Source organism: Camelus dromedarius, chromosome 15 (genome assembly GCF_036321535.1).
Source record: "Camelus dromedarius isolate mCamDro1 chromosome 15, mCamDro1.pat, whole genome shotgun sequence".
Lineage (NCBI taxonomy): Eukaryota > Metazoa > Chordata > Mammalia > Artiodactyla > Camelidae > Camelus > Camelus dromedarius.
The window spans coordinates 11,187,652-11,204,514 of NC_087450.1; the positions used below are offsets into that span (position 1 = coordinate 11,187,652).

The following is a 16,863-nucleotide window of genomic DNA, read 5'->3' on the forward strand; positions in this document are numbered from 1 at the left end:
AGTGTGGTCCGGGAGTCAGGGTTGGTCACTGTTGCAGCAAAAAAAAGCCACACAGCTGCAGCCAGAGCTGACTGGCGTGTGAACCTGTGCATAGCTCTGTCTTGGCCGCCTTGACCCTTTGGTCTTGAGCCTGTTGCCAAGCAACAGGGTGGCTGGGGTTGCAGGACAGCTGACCTCCACAGAGGGTCAGGGGTCCACTTAGTTATTACCCAGAGTTTCTTCTACAATGCACGCCCTCTGGTGGGCATTTTTGGTACCTCACAGGTTCCTTGACCTGCCCCAGCCTTTGCCCCACTAGGGCCCACAAAAACCCCTGGCCATTTGATTACATTATTATCTCTCACCCAAGAGCAGATCTCAGTTCTGACCTCATGCCATCCCTCCTTCCAGACATGCCCCTTCCACTGTTCTCCAGGGCCCCTTGGACTCCCCTGTGGAAGACGCTGGTAGAGTCTGCAGGGCCAGTTACGAAGAACGTGTTATTTCATGCTCCTGAAGCCTGCCGAGTCCCCTCCCTTCTTACCTGGCTGCCTCCTGCTCTCCCTCAGGGCTCAGTTGAGCATCCCCTTTCTCAGAAGCCTCATAGCCCTGGGGGCTGCCCCCTCAAGGCCCTTCCTCCTGGCAGAGGGGATGAACCGTCCACTCAGGTGGCCTTAGACCTACGTGTGCAGCATCTGGCCCCACAGAGCTGTGTTTGCCAAGGGGGACAGCAGTGGCTGCCCAAGGCAAGTCCTCTTTGTGGCTCTTTTTTTTTTTTCCTGCCTCAGAAATCATTCCCTTGATTTATCTAGAAACATTCATTAAGGACATACTCATTTCACCAGGCATGAGACATTCAGTGAGGAATAAGAGAATGTATACAGGCCCTGTGCACAGCACTTGGGGCCTGTTGGGAGAGATGGATATTTAGTAAAGAGGCCGCAGGTAAAAATGCTTCTGTTCAATTCTGTTTTTCCTAACATGCATGCATTACTCTGATTCCCTACATGTTAAGAAGGCAAATGGAGATACTTAGGGTCTGTGCTAGGTACCTGGAATGAAGAGTTCCATGTTCTGCGAGAGGCTGCAAAATGGGAGCCCTGAGCAAAAAGGAGGCCTCTCTGTGGGCCTGACATTTAAGCTGAAAAGTGAGGAAGCCAAGGGAGGGCTTGAAGGTCATGGAGAGCGAGAAGGAGGGAGGGAGAGAAGGGAAGAGGGACCGGGCTCACTGGAGGAGCTGGGTGGTGATGAGGTGGCTGGAGCCTCGCACCCGGGCCAGGCACTCATGCAGGGCTGTGTGAGTCTTTAAGTGCAGTGAAAAGCCGCTGAAAGGCTGATGCACATTGATATCCAATTTTAGAAGACCACTCTGGCTGCTGTGTGGAGAGTGGATTAGAGGGGCCAAGGGTGCAAGCAGGGAGCCCAGGGAGGAGGTGGACGGTTGTCCAGGGAGAAGTGATGGGCACTTAAGCTAAGTGGTGGGAGCAGAGAGAGAAGTTGCTGCATTCAACATATCCAGCAGATTAGAACAGGGAGCTCTGCGTGATGCCTGGACGGGGGGCACGAGAGGCTCCCGTCCAGGTAGAATCCTAGGTTTCTGGCTTGAGGAGCTGAGCTGGGAATGGGAGAGGCAGATAGAGTGTGGGTGGAGGAGGAGCAAGTAGCCTTTGCGTGCAGGGTGTGCAGGAGGAGTGCCTGAAGCCCACCGAGACAGAGGCATCCTACAGGGGCCCGATGTGTGGGCTGGAGTGGAGGACACAGCCTTGGTGGTGCAGGCACTGCTCCAGCCGCATCCAGTGTCTCCTCGCCGGCCTTGCAGAAGCTGGGCTGCTGTTGGCTTGGAAGGACCTTCATCCTCCAGCCATCAGCCGTGTAGCTCACGATGCTGAAGGTCTCGCATCATGGAGCTCCCACCCCACCCAGTTTTTGTGCCGGTCAACGCTCATCTCCTTTGCAGGGAATTGCCAGGAAGCCGGTCTTCCCTCTTCTTCTCTGACCCTGTCAGCTGCTCATGGCAAATTCATCGGCCTGGGAGCCAGAGCTTGGAGAGAGGTGGTCAGAGGAGGTCCACTGCTTCCTCAGGCCATGGCTGGTGTCCCACTGGTCCTGGGCCCTGGCTTCTCCCAGGACCCCTGTCTGCTGGTCACACGGGGAATTCTTATGCAAAATCCACACCCTGTTTGTTTTCCCCTCCACCAAAATGGAGCCCCCTGTTTGGTTAATTTCTATTTTGTGGCTTATCTGGAGGCTGTTAAAAAAGACCCTGGGGGACCCTCAGCAGTGATTGTTTCATGTCTCATTATCTTTCCTGAACCCGATTATTAGCTCAGATTTTTCTGATCGCTAGCTGCTGTTCATGATGAGTTGTGTGCCATTAATGCCAGCTGGTTCCCTTAAACAGGACCCACCATGCCAGGGAAAGCGAGCTGGCATTCAGAGCCACCAGCCACTTGGCTTTTTAATTTTAATGGGCTCCACCAAATGTTCCAGGCCAAAGGGTACCCAAGGAACCAGAACAGACGGCTCCCAGCCCCCAGTCTGCAGCCCACCCTGGTTCCTTCCAAGGCTGAGGCCATCCTAGCTGCTGGGACAGTAAGGTCTGGATGGGGGCCTCCCCTGTATTTGTGCCTTCCTGCCACCAGACCCATCCTTGGTGAGTGGACAGGGTGACCTCTCCAGCTCCTGGCGGGCTCTCAGCTACACACATGCCCAGGCCTTTGCCCCATGTGGCTGATCCCAGCCCCTTCCTGGGGCTCAAGCTCGTTGGCCATGCACTTAGAAAAGTGTGGTGCCTAACTAAATCTCACCCGTTCGTGTTGGGGAGATGCTGGTAGGCTTCGGGGAAGGGGAGGCCAAAAGAGACCCTAGACCCAGGCATTGTTTTCTCTTTCCTCCCACCTGGGGTGGGGAAGACAGGCTGGGTCACTCACTCGGCGCTGTGGGAAGGGAAGGCTTGAGGGCCGGAGGCAAGTCTGAGTGTTTGCTCTAACCACCGGCCACTATTCCTTCCTGCCCTCCCACCACCATCCAGCCCTGCCTGCCCCCAAGAGGCTGTTGGTGGAAGGGTTCGAGTTCCCTGCTGGCTTCTTGGCGAACTCCTGCTCCGCATTCCTCCAGCCCTACCTGCATCTTTCCAAACAAATATGTCGGGTTTTGAGCCCAGGCCTGCTGTTTCCTAGCTGCCCAGGAAGAGGTGGTTCGAGGGCCTGTCTTCTCGGCCTGGAGCTGCCTTCCACTCCTCTGGGCCCCAGCTCCAAGCTGGTCTTTTCAGGGGGCTAGCTTTAAATGGCATGTCAGATGTTCCCCTTTGAGATGGAAGACAGCTGGAAAGTAAACAGCAAAGCGGTTAAGAGCAGGGCTTTGGAATTAGCAGACCGTGGGTCTGGGTCCTAGTTTTGCCTGGCTATAATAGTCTGTCCTTGGACAAAGTTACTTAACCTCCCGGAACCTGTCTGAACGTCTCTGAATCTGCAACAAGGGGCAACATGCCCCATCTACAAGCCTCGTAGTGGGGATTTAATAAAGACATTGCGATGTGCCCAGCACTTGGCCTGGTAACCCCGCAAGCCCCTTTCCTCCTCTTCTTCCTCATCACCAATGCCTGCCTGTGGGTCCTCCGGCCTTCCTCCACACTGGCAGTCTGTAGGAACATGGTCCCTGATACTTTGAGGGGCACGGGGGGACCATTTCTGAGTCCCTTGCCGCTGAGAGTGGGGAGACCTGGACTTGGTGAGTTCCATCTGCACGGCAGGGGCAGCCCTGAAGCAGGGTGTTGGGCTGTACCCCACAGGCCTGCAAGGCCTTACTTGCCCAGCCTCAAGACCAAAGAAAGAGCGCGGAGTCAGTGACAGAGACATCAGTGGTTTAATGGGTAGGGGGTCTGGCACGTCTGGAGCAAGGTCCTGGAGCACCAGCCCACTGATAAGTGGCGGACGCTGGGCAGGACATGGGGGCAGTCTTCCCTCGGGGCAGGGGGAGGTTGGCCGTCACACGGGGAATTGATGTCAGGTTGGCTCACCGGTTCCCAGGGAAACCAGCAGAGGGACACGCCCCTCGTCCCCCCTTCGATAAGAACAATCACTAGCTGGGCTGGGGGTCAGTATGTAAGAAGGCCAGTCCTGCGAGTAGGTGTGGGTAAAGCCCCCAGCCTGCCCCCGGCCCCGCCCACTGAAGTGTGTCCAAACTGCCGCGTGCCTCTCTGCCTCCCTGCCTCCCTTTGAGCAGGCTGAGAGGACAAGGGTTGGACTCAAATGGAGGCCGGGCACCTGAGAGCCCAGGCCGGGTTTGCCTGGCAGCACCCTGGCTCCGCGGGGTCCTGGGTGCCCAGGGGTTGGCGGGCTGTCCCTTCATATCCTGCCGGGTCTCACAGCTGTGGCCTGGCCTGGGCCATTCCTGCCGTGCTGGGCCCTGATTTGATGGCTGCGGGCACCATGCAGCCCTGGAGGCCTTCCCAAGGCTCTGTGTCTTCCCCAACAACCCAGGAGTTTGAGGCTAGAGCCAGGGCTGCACCAGACCCCCTCAGGCCAGGAGTCCTGCAGCGGCCTCGCTGCTTCTCCTTTGAAGAAGAATACACAGGGGAGGGCTGGCTCTCGCCTCAGCATGGGGGAGCAAAGACCTCTTCACACCCATCTTCTGGTCTGGCCACAGCATCCTCTTTTGTCTCTCCGTGCCTGTGCTCAGGCTGTTTCCTCCACCAAAGTGTCCTTCTCTCCCCAGTCTCATCCCGCCTTCCCCTCTTCCGAGAAGCCCCTCTTCCAGCTTCTGCTGATCTCTCCATCCATTCACTTGTTTGCTGTTTCTTGCATTTGTTCCTCAGCCACTGATTTCTTGAGCACATACTATGTACCATCCATTGCCCTAAGGGCTGGGTGTACAAAGGTGACGCAGGCATGGTCCCTCCCTCTCATTCTGGTGGGGGCATCAGACCCAGGAACAGTGTACTGAGCCCTGGGAAGGAGGGGCTGCTGATGGGCGAGGGAGCGACTTTCTGCCTGAGAGAGGTGACGTCATTCTCATACAGCTTCATGTATTGGGGCCCCTAATGCACCAAGCTCACACTGAACAGTTTTACAGGTAAGGAAACTGAGGCAGAGAAAGGTTAAATGACCTCTAGTGTTAGTGCCACAGCAGGTGGCGCTCAGAGGTGGGCCTTAAAGAACAATTGTGGACAGAGCAAAGGAAGGAAGGTATTTTGGGGGCAAAGGGACCAGCACGGGCAAAGACCTTGAGGTGAGAAACTCCCAAAGCACCAGTAAATAGCTGGCTAGACTCTGGAAGAGAGGACGTGGGGTGTTGGGGGAGTGGGGAAGTGAGGTTATGGAGGCGGAGACTGCTGCATGGAGGAGGCTGCACCTTCTTGCACAGGTCGTGGGGAGGAGGGGACATGGTGGACGTGATTGGACATGGAGTGTTCTAGAAAGGCGAGGGTCTGCATGGGAGATGGGCTGGAGTGGTAGTGCCCCAGGCAATGGCAAGGGGGGGCCCTGGTGTCCTGGGCTGGGTAAGGGGAGCTGGAATCTGGGTGAAGACGGACAGTGAGCCCAGGATGTCCGCTGCACCGCCATCCCGCTCCAGGCTTAGCTCTGCAGTCGCCTGTGGGTCTCCCTCTGCTGAGCCCTCCAGGTCTGGCTGGGCCCATGCCTGGGCCCACGGTGCGGCCCCAGAAAGGTGTGCTTAAGAGGCTGGGTGGGAATGAGGGGGTCCTACACTTTATTTATTCACAGGTTATATAGTTTTCTAACAGCAACCACCCCACCAACCCTTTCCTCTCCCCAGAGAGGCTGTGTGTGTGTGTGCTGTGTCTCTGTGTGTGTCTCTGTGTGTGTGTGTTCATGTCTGTGTGTGTGTGCGTGTGTCTGTGTCTGTGTGTGTGTGTGTGTGTGTGTGTGTGTGTGTGTGTGTGTGGTTAGCTGATGCTTTCCCCTCCCTCTTTCTCAGGGGTGGTTAACTGGGACAACTGGGCAGTGGCGCTTTAAATAGCCACACTCGGGCTCAGCGGCGTCAAGTGATGCTAGGATTTAGGGTCTGGGGCGCAGCTGCAGGGCAAGACGGTGCCCCTGACTCTCCGCTCTTCTCACAGCCTGCCCCTTCCTCCCACGGGCCGCGGCAGCACCACGCACTCTTTGTTTTCTCTTTCTAAGGTGAGCCTTAAGGTCCTGGTTCAGAAAGCCAACAAATTCACCCCGACCACCCACCTTCTCGTGCAGAGATTTACGCTGCTCCCCACCATAGGTAAGACTTGCACATACGGAGCGTCTGTGCTCATGCGCGCAGGCACGTGTGACCCACGTCCGGGCGCGCTGGGCTGCTGGGCTCTGGGGTAGCCGGGCGGCCCCTCCACCCCTCACTGACACGGGGGGCTGTCTCCTGGCTGGGGCAACAGGAGCAAAACGTGTAGATAGAAAAACAGGTGAGAGGGGCCCCACTTACCAGCTCTGTGCCTGAGATTCTGCTTTTGGCACAGGGATTCTTAACCTGGGGTCCCCAGATCCTCAAAGTGTCAGTGGATAGAACGCAGCTGATCGCGTGAACTTAGTTGGGGCAAATATTTATACTAACTTCTAACTGAAATTTAACATTTCCTTCTATTCTGAATGTAGGCAGCAAATCATAGTATAAGCAGGACCTGTGACTGTCACCAGTAAAAATCACAGATATTTTCATGTCACATTACAGTTGTTACTGGAATCTTAAAATATCATATGTGCTCAACACTAATTCAAAACTATGATATTGAATAGATCCACTGGTGGATCTTGCTTATGAATTCATTAGTTTAAAATCACATTTATTTCTATATCAAAATGGAAAAAATATTTGGATAGCTTACTTCAATGCAATCCCTTTGTAATCCTACATATTTTGCTTTATGCATTTAGAGGCATTATTTGGAGAGGGGTGCACAGGCCTCACCAGCCTGTCACGGGGGTTCCTGACACAGCAGTAGGTTCAAGGCTCCTGCTAGTCTAATACTCCCAGCCTCCGTGAGGTGGGCCCTTTACATTTCACGGGCCTCCAGTTATAGGCAGGTAACTGTCCTTGCACATGTGTGTGTGTGTTGGGGTGCTTTCACCTGCCTTCAGCAGAGTCTTCTGGTCTTGGGAGTCCCTGAGCTCGCCATAGATGCCCCAAGTCTGGGCCCTGGGATCCCGCAAAGCCCAGCCTGGCTCTTAAGAAACGAATGCCTTATTTGGAGATAGGGCACCACAGTGAAAGTTTTTTTAAAAAACTAAAAAAAAAATATGCAACACTGAAAGAAACACAAGGCCAATTGCAACTAATCATCAAAGGAGGGAACTATAGTTGATGTCTTGTAGTAACCTACCATGAAAATGAAAAAGAATATGAAAAGGGTATATGTGTGTATATGTGTGCCTGAACATTATGCTGTGCGCCAGAAATTGACACAACACTGTAAACTGACTATCCTTCAACTAAATAAATAAATAAATAACTGAAATTGAAAAAAAAAAAAAGAGAGAGAGAGAGAGAGAGAAGGAGAAGCAAGTGCTTAAATCATGACATTGAGTTTCCCATCTGATGCTGGAGGACAATGATGGGGCAGGCCCAGGAGGGGCATGAGGTCCCGTGGCCTCCCTGTTGCCAAGGCTCAGTCTGAAGACCCACGCTCATGGTTCCAACCTTGTTCTTCACCTCCAGGGCTCAGCTTCCCCATCTGTAAAATGGGGGCTCCAGTACCTACCTTCCTACAGCCTTGAGCTGAGGATCAGACGAGTCCACAGACCACTTCCATTCATAGGAAAGTGCTTTGAAGCACCTTAAAAGCCCCTGTGAGAAGGTGGGAGACCATTACTGAGCAGCCCCACCTCCTCATTGGCCCAGAGGCTAATGAACTCCCGGACCAACTGCCCGGCTCAGCCGACCCAGATAATTGCTATAGCAACTCCACACTTTTAATGAACTCTCAGCTATTTCTGGCATGGGCCATTAATGGAATAACTCTTTCGATCTGACTTTGTTAAGGGACCTAATTGAGTGAATACAGCTGCCGATCTCGTGTTCCTCGCCAACCCGAGCTGGTGGGTCAGATGCAGCCCGAGGTGGGGCAGCTCTCAGCTGCACTGGACTGGATCTTGGTCTCAGTCAAGATGTAATCTGTCCTTGAGCCAAACTTCAGATAACAACTCCACCAGGGCCAGGGTTCTGTTCCAGCCTTGCTCTGCCAGCTGTCTTGCTGTGTGACCTTGGAAGTGGTCTTAACCTCTCTGGGGCTCCCTCAGGAGGAGGGTCTGTGCTTTCAGGTTTGACCCTTTGTGCCACTCCCACCTGAGACTTCTGACCTGTCCCTCTTTGGGCTCCAGCCGATTCCTCTCCTGTCTTCTTGTTGGGGAGGAGGCACGGCCCCTAGCGCTGGTCCAACCACCACCAGCGCTAGGGTCTTGAGACCTGCGTATCCCTAGCCAGTGGTACAGGGTACACATGGTGAGGTTTGCAGCCCTGAGAATCTTAGCTTGCCAGGATCCTGAGAGAAGCAGGCCCCTTCTGGCTGTTTCCTCAGGCCCACTCTCCAAGCCTGGCTGTGGGCCTCCTGCCTCAGTCTCTCCGCCCAGACATGCGGGCTTCCATCTCTCTGGCCCTCAGTGTCCATCCCAGGCCCGTCTGCAAATGGGCACTTGCTGACGCCCCTGGTCGACACTAACACAGGTGTACAGGGTGAACAGGCATGGACCTCACCCTCCAATACCTTAAAAGCCCCCTGGTCCTCTCAGGCCACCGACGAGTCCCTGCACTTGGCCTCCTTGTGCCTTATCCCCAGGAGCCTCTGGCTGGATAGAACACCTGTCAGCCCCACTACATGCCGGGAGCCCTAGGTCCCACCAGGCGTCTGCCTTCTGCCCATGGCAGGTGAGCCAGGCTGTGCCAGGCCACCATTATGGCCACTGAGAAGCCTGCTCAGGACTTGCTTTACCTTGTAGAGGGTCCTTGGCCATCTGGCCCCCTGGCCTGATGGAGACACAGGACTCATGGAGCCATGAGTGCCCTGGGGAGTAGGTTGAGGCAGGTGGAAGTGATCGGATGAACCCTGGTTGCTGGGGTGGGGGATGGAGTAGGAGGGGGTCCTGAAAGGGTCTGTGTGCCCTGTGCTCAGCAACCACACCCCTCCTCCCTCTCCCCTGGGTGGGCTGGGAACTCGGGCTCTGGGAAATAAGGAGACTCCTGAGGGTCAGTTGCTTCTTCCCGCTGCTCTGCTCTTAATGGTGGCCTGGCACAGTCTGGCCTCACCTGCTGTGGGAAGCAGAGGTGGAAGCCTGGCTTCAAGACCGGGAGGTGGGAGGAGGCCTCTCTTTACTGAGCCCCACTGCTGTCCCAGAGAGAGGCCTGGGGCTCCAGGGACAGGACTCCTGGTTCCTGCACCTGATTCCGCTGCTCCCACCCATCTCTGGTCTCAGACCAGACCCTTCCCACGGGGACTTCCGTGACAGTCACTGCAGGCCTCCCCCGGGTTTGCAGAGCTGTGCATCTAGGGGCCCCACCCAGCTCTGCACATCTCCCCCAGCAGGCCTCTGTCCCCCTCAGTTCTCCTCATCCTCACTCTGGGGGGACCCTCTGGCAGAGCGAGTCATTCTCATTTCTCAGAACAGACAAATTCAGCCTTGCTGAATGTTATCCTGAGCTGGCCAAAGCCCAGGCTGTCCAGACTCAGCCCAGGGCTACTTCAAGTTCACCCAGCGAGAAACTGAGGGATGTGGTCCAGGGGCAGCTGGGGCTCCTTGGCTTCCCCCCACGAGCACTCTGCTAGTTCACCTCTGGTTTTTCAGCTGGGTTGTGTCCACGTATGTGCAACTGATGTGTGTGCATGCGTGTGTGCTGAGCACATGGGAGCCCTGCGGATGCTCACTGCAGCCAGTTCTCTCCCTCAAGGTGGTTTCAGAGTCTTGCTGTGCCCTGGTCTAGAACAGCGATCATGTGGGAAATCTCAGTTTCTATTTATACATGGAGATGTTAGGAAAGACGGTGAGCCCAGGAGCGTGTGTGCTGGCATTGGAATTGATTGGGGACTGGTAATTAATTTGTTTAGACCTTAATTAATTCTTCAGTTCTTTCTTATTTGTGGACTGTCACGCTTAATTGTGTTCAGAAGCTCAAGCTTGGAGCAGGCCCTCCATTAATTGATGTGTGGTTGCTGTGAGGTGAAAGTTAATGGTTTGGGGAGCTGGACAAACAGCGTAATTGAAGGTCAGTCGAGGAGGCACTGGAAAAATACCCCCACCCCCTGGTCCAGCCACCAGTCTCCATGAGCAGAGTCCCTTCCAGGGGAGGCAGGCTCCACAAACAGCCTTCTTATGAGGCCTTGGAGTGGGGGCTGGGATGAGTGACGGGTAGGAGAGAGTGCCAGGTCCCGGGTGCCACAGCGGGGCACCGGGGAGAGGCGTAGACTCACCTTGGGAGAAATGGGCAGGGTGGGGGCTATGACCTGGAGCTGAGAGGTGGACCCCGGGGATCACCTGGCAAGCACCCGTGTATGTGTGGGGGGGGCAGGCAGGAAGCTCTGAAGGTCACCCCCAGGCTGTCTGGCTGAATCCACAGGGAGCCGGGGACAAGCACGTTTATTAGTTGTGTGCTAAGGAAGAGCCCCATCTGGGCCCGAGCTCCCGGCTGGGGAGACCTGACCCTCAGCACCAGCCAGCTGACTCCTCGCCCTGGGACTAACCTTGCTGCGTGGACCGGAGATGGCAGCCTCATCGTGCCTTCGCCAGGAAGTGGCTTTGTCCTGTGCGGTTGGCTGCAGTCCCTTGCATTAAATGTCACAGCTTGTTTCATCACCATGAAGAAGTCTCTGTGTTCGGCAGCGAGTCCCTCCTCGGGTGTCTGGGTGTCTTTGGGAGAGGTCTTCTGTTCATTCGCACCAGTGTGCACCACATCTACCCCCAGACCATGGTGGTCTTCTGGGCACTGATCCCCCTTCATTTGACTGCTCTTCCCGGGTGCTCAGTCCAGCCTTCTTCCCTTGTCCGGGAGGTGGCCCCGCGGGGTGCCCAAGCCCAAGGGTCAGTCCCTGGCCCGCACCCCCTCCACCCCTCATCCCTGTGGTTAGAAGCCACAGGTGCTCTTGTGTCTGCTGTCTGGGCCTCGTGACTTACGCTCCCTCCATCCAGGTCAGTGATACTTCACGTGGCATCCACGGCCCTGAGGCTGTCCTGGAGGCCCTCGACTCACTTCCTTGACCTGGCCTCTGGCCTTGCTTGTACCCCATCGCACTCTGCTGAATCTTGTGACGTCCTTCCTGCCTCCCTCGCTGGGCCCCAGGGCTTTGCACATGGCCCTGCTTGCCTGGAGTGCCCGCTCTTTCCCGCTACCTCAGTCCCACCCCCTGCCTTCTCTTGGCTGCCAGGTCGTTGTTTCTCACTTCAGACACTGCCTCCTCCAGGAAGCCCTCCCTGGTAGCCCCAGTCGGGGTTAGACCACAGCACCCTGTGTGTGTCTGTGTCTATCCCGAAACTACTCATTTTGTTTCTCAGTCCGCCTCCTTTATCAGACTGTGAGCCTCCCTCAGACAGGGGCTCGATCTCATCCATCACCAACCCCCAGAGCCCCTCTGTGCTTGGCACACAGTCAGTGTTCAGCGTGGGGTTGTTCGGTGATCAAATGAGTGCTTTGGTAGAAAAGGTTTGAAATTGGGCTCCCGTAGTGAAACCCCACCCTGATGACACTGGTGAACACATTCTGCGGCTGCTTGGACATTTAGTCTGGGTTTTTTGTTTTTTGTTTTTTGTTTTTTGTTTTTCCATTTTTAAAATAGTTTTTTGAATGTTCTGTTTTCTTACATACTTTTCTTATATTCTTGTATTTCTTATATTCCTTTCTCTATCACTGTCATTCACGCAGCCGGCAGGCCTAGGGGAATGACCAGGTCATCTTGGGCACATTCTTCAGCCTTTCTGGGTTGGATCTGAATGGGTAGGTGGAACTGGGCGGGGTGCCAGAATCAGGGGCAGCCCGAGAACTGACATAGGGCCCCGGGGTATGCCAGGCCCCAAGAGGAAAGGGCCAGTGGGGCCGAGTCAACCAGAGGGGCGTCTCCAGTGGTGTGTCCTAGGGCTCTGCCTTCAGTCTTATCTGCCTCGGTCAGAGGAGGCCTATAGGTCACGTTCAAGGAACAGGGATAGCAACTTGGCAGTGGTTATGAATTCACGAGCAAGAGGACCAGGATCTGGAAAGATCTCATAAGGTTTGACATAAGGCTTGCTGTCCAAAAATGCAGCTATACAAGTAGAGAGGAGCTCAGACCTCATCTAACCAGCGTCCTTGGGACAACGACCCCGGAATTTTGTGGGCTGTACACTCAGGGAAGGTCTGCAGTGTGGAGTGTGGCTCTGATGAGGCTCCCCCCGATTGCAGCTGCCTTGTTAGAGACAGAGAGGCCAGAGTAGAGGAGCCTGGTTAGTTCTGGACCCCACACATCCAGAATAGCAAGGGTAAGTGGGGCCAGACAAGAGTAGTGAGGTCCTCTGAAAAACTGACAGTCTGTTATTAGAATGAGCTGACTGACGCCTGGGTTGGGGAAGTGTCCGAGTTGCCACCTGATCCAAGAACCTGAGAGGGGCACTCATGTGACCAAGTCACCTGTATCTGGGCAGCTTGCATACAGTAGGCGCTCAGTGATTGCTTACTGAGTGAATGGCCTTCCAGTTCAGATATCTTATAATTCCTGAAATCCAGAAGGCAGAGAAGTGCAGAGGCAGAGAAGGGGGAGAAGCATGAGGCAGGGGAGGAGGGGTTGTGGGTGCGGGAAGACGGGGTCTGGTTGGGACGGGACGGGCCGGGCCTGTGGCGGAAGGGGAAGGGGACACGGCATACTGGGGCCTTAAATATTAGCTGAGAGTAAGAGCTTTTTCTGATGATGACTGGGGAGCCATTGAAGAACCCCCAGCTAGGGAGCAGCTGCGATCAAAGGGTACATTGCAGCAGGAACCTTTGATTAGGAGGTCCCAAACCTCAGGGTCAGCCTTCGCCTAAATTTATAGGCTGATTTTTCTAATCCAGAAATCCCCAGTCCTGAGTTTGTGACACTTCAGTACAGGTTGTGAAAGTCTCCCCCAATTCTCAAGATATTTAAAGGAAGATCTGTGCCTTATAGCCCTGCCTCTCAGGCAGAATGGTGGCGAATATCATGAAATCAAGCAAATATTAGGGTGTAAATCCTCTTACTCCCCTAAAGACCGAGGGGCCGTAGTCTGGTGCGATTGGAGTGAGTGTGCATATGTGTGTGTGTGTACACACATGTCTGCTTGCAAATACATAGACTGTGTGTGGCAGGGACATGAGAACCTGGCTACAGTGGTTGCCTCTGGGGATGGGAGTGACGCTAAAGGTTATTATTTACCCTTTCACGTGGTATGGATGGTTTACTGGGTGTACTTGTTACCTACAAAATAAAAGAGAGAGAGGAAGTAGAGCTTGGAGATCTTTGTCCAATGTCAATGTGGAGCCAAGATGGGGGCTCAAGTCTCCCGGTTGCCTCTGGAGTGTTTATGTTTTAATAAAAAAGAATTTTTTTTCTGATAATACATGATGGCTGTAGAAGTTAAACAATCCCCAGAGATGAGTTTCATAGATACCCCTCCAAATTCAAACAAGCATCTACAAGTGTAGCCATCTCTGCCTGTTTATTGCACCTATATAAACAGAAATATGCCTTTATAAATATATATTTAATACAAATGAGCTCATACTATGTATAAATCATTTATTAACCTCATGATAAATGTTAAATGTCTTTTGATGACAGTCATAAAATTCCAACGTATCCTTTTAACAGCCACAATAATTCATTCTGTGACTTTTTAAAATTATGAAATATTATTTCAAACACATAGAATATTATAGGAAATAGAGAAATAAAATATCAGAGGCGCCCGCAGCCTTCTGTGCCCTCTGCCTTTCTGATTCTGGTTTCCTCCTTCTCTCTCTCGGGGGCGGTTGTTGACGTGCATCCTCCCCATCTGTACTTTTACGTTGTATCATATACGCATATATCATAAACCAGAAATTGTATTGTCTGTGCGTTAAGTTTACATGAACCGGGTCGCACTGTACATGTCCCTTTAAATTTGCTCTTCGTTGTGGTTTTGAGATTTATTTATGTTAATACCTGTGCGTTCATTTCAGCTGCTGTAGGCTGTGTGACTCTTCCGCAGACTGACTGGGGACATCCAGGTTGTCTCCAGTTTCTCGCTAGTGTACACAGTGCTGCACCGGACAGCCTTGCACACATGTCCACGTGCACATGAGTAGGAGCTTCTCCAGGCCACAGGTTTTCCAACAAACACCTGGGGAGCTCTAAAAAGAAATGCAGACATCCGGGTCCTACTTGGGATTTGGTTTCAGTTGTGCAGCGAGTGTTGAGAATACCAGTCTAGGGTCTGTACCTCGATGTGGAATGACCATGTCAGAGGGATTGCCGGTCTCTGCTTCCTCCTTTTACTCCACCTGCAAGGTTTGAATTTTTGTCCCCCTACATCCTCTTCAACATTTTGGTGTCATCCATCTCCGAAACAGTTGTCCGTTGGAAATGGTTCTTTTCTCATTTTAATGTGTATTTTCCAATTCCTGGTGTGGTTGAGAATCTTTTCTTAACTTAAGTATTTCTTTTATGAATTTTCACTCGAGTGTTTTTCGGTAATTTTGCTCACTGTATCTTTTTCTTAATAATCGTTAAAGCTCTTTATACATTTTGATGGATATTTTTGGCTGAAAGTAACAGAAACCCTCAACTCAAGCCGGCTTAAATAAAAAAGGGATTTATTACTTTGCAGAGGTCGAGTCTCCGTCGAGGCATCCGGGGTCATTCCTACCATCCCTCTGCTCTGGCAGGGGCTTCATCCTCAGGCTAGCTCCCTTTGTGGTTGTGAAGTGGAAGCAGCAATTCCACACATCACATCCAAACCCACCACTGCCCAGAGGACCGGAGGCTCTGCCTGCCACCTCTTCTTAAGTGGGAGAAGACCTTTCTCAGAAGCCCCCGCAGACGTCCCTCTTTGGCTAGGATTGGTCACGTGTCCCTTCCTAAATCATCCACTGGCAAGGAAGGGGTTATTACAATTAGTTTAGTCTGGTCTTTTGGGGTTAGAATAGCTACGGGGAGTCAGTCACCATGACCCTCCATAGATTAATATCGGTAGTCCTTCGTCATGTTTAATAAATACGTTTTCCCAGTTCCCCATTCCTTACAACATGGCTCTTAAATAGATCTCAAAGGCCATGTTTCTCAGTTCTTAGATGCCTCGGTCATAAGAGGCATTAATGTAATAGCCTTCCAGAAGAGGAGAGGGTTATATTTCATGTTCATCTGAAGGAATAAACAAGCATTCACTACACATTCAATCCAATTCCACAGACTCTGAGTCTCTGCCTTTTTCACATTCTCCGATTCTCTGTTGGACATTGATTGTTAAACACAGCATCACGGCCACCACTGCTTTTTGTAATCCCTGCCTCTAATCTTGACCCTTTTAGCCCCTTTTAACTTGACAGGATAATTTCAAAGCGTATAAAAGATTATTGGGTTTTTTTTTTTTCATTCCCTATTTGGTTATACTTGTGGTTGCATTTTTTTTTTCTTTACTTGAAGGAAAAAATATTCTTGAAGTTCATCAGCTTCTTTGGGAAGTTTCTGACGTATAGATGCCGAAGTGTAAAACCCATGAATAGGTCACACCAACCCCTGCTGGTTTAAACATTTTTCCAGTCTACTTCAAGAAATTTGGCATTTTCTTTTCAATTTTTAGACACGTAAAACATGATTACATTCCCATTGTAAAAATGCAAACAGCATAGAAAAATTTAGGGTTAAAAAAAAGTGGAAGTCCTTCAATAACCTCTAATTCCCAAATTTAGTTCTCCTCCCCAAGGGGATGACTCGGTGAGGTGTGAACCTTCCAGAACATTACCCAGGGATTTATGCACACGTGTGTGTGTGTGTGTATCAGTTACAGGGTTTTGCAGTCAGTAAATCATCCTGCACATATTCAGTAACTTTGTTCATGTAAGTTTGCTTTGGCCATCTTCCCATGTGAGTTCCCTAATGGTGGACATTTAGGTTGTTTCTAATTATTTGCTGTTACAAACACAGCTATAATTAACATCCTTGTAAATGTCTCTTTGTGCATATGGGCAAGCATTTCTTTAGGGGAGCTATCTATGGTTTGGCAATTTCTGCTGCCTTTAATTGCATTGCCTGGTATCTGGCAGACGATCTTGTGCATGTACAATAACTTTTCATGTCCATGCTCCATTATAGTGTAAGTTTTAAAAAGATGTTTTAGGCAACAATTAGGAATCTAAGTTTAAGTTCAAATTCTGTGTGGATTGCTGTGGGCAGCTGACGTGGCACTTGCATGAACAGATACCTCTACACGTGGCTGATTTCACCTATGCACAGGCAGTTGTGATGGAGAAAGGGTAAGTTCCCCCCTGCAACACACACTGTAAGGCACATGGTGATTTTTATAATGTTAAATATGAGTAGATGCCTCTTAGAACAGAGGAGTTATGGCTTTTGATTTTCCCTAGATGAATAGCCCATTGCTCCACTCCCATATTTGAATGGTCCTTTCCATGGGAGTGGATACAGCTGCACTGACGCAGTTCATCTCCTCTACAGGTGGGGGTGTTTCTGGACTATTAACTCCATGGATCAATGCATCTGTTCCGGTGCGGGTTCAGGGGGCAAGCTCCCCTGCAGTCTTCTTTTTGAGACTTTTCTTGCACACTTGTCTTTCTGTCTGACTGCGCTTTCTTCCTCCCAACACTGTCCCTTTCACACGGGCACTTCATTAGCCGTTCACAATCTGCATGATTTTGCATCACGTTGGGTCTGATGTGAGAACATCTGTAGCAGTCAAGAGCATATTTTCCTCAGGA

General features: G+C 52.1%; 1 protein-coding gene across 1 annotated transcript in view; it reads left to right on the forward strand.

Moving 5' to 3' along the window:
- SFXN5 (sideroflexin 5) overlaps window positions 1–16,863 on the forward strand; it is a 114,009-nt gene that overhangs the window by 67,692 nt on the left and 29,454 nt on the right. Inside the window, 1 exon segment of the mRNA XM_031467263.2 lies at window positions 6,120–6,210. Within this exon segment, the coding sequence (XP_031323123.2) occupies window positions 6,120–6,210 (91 nt within the window).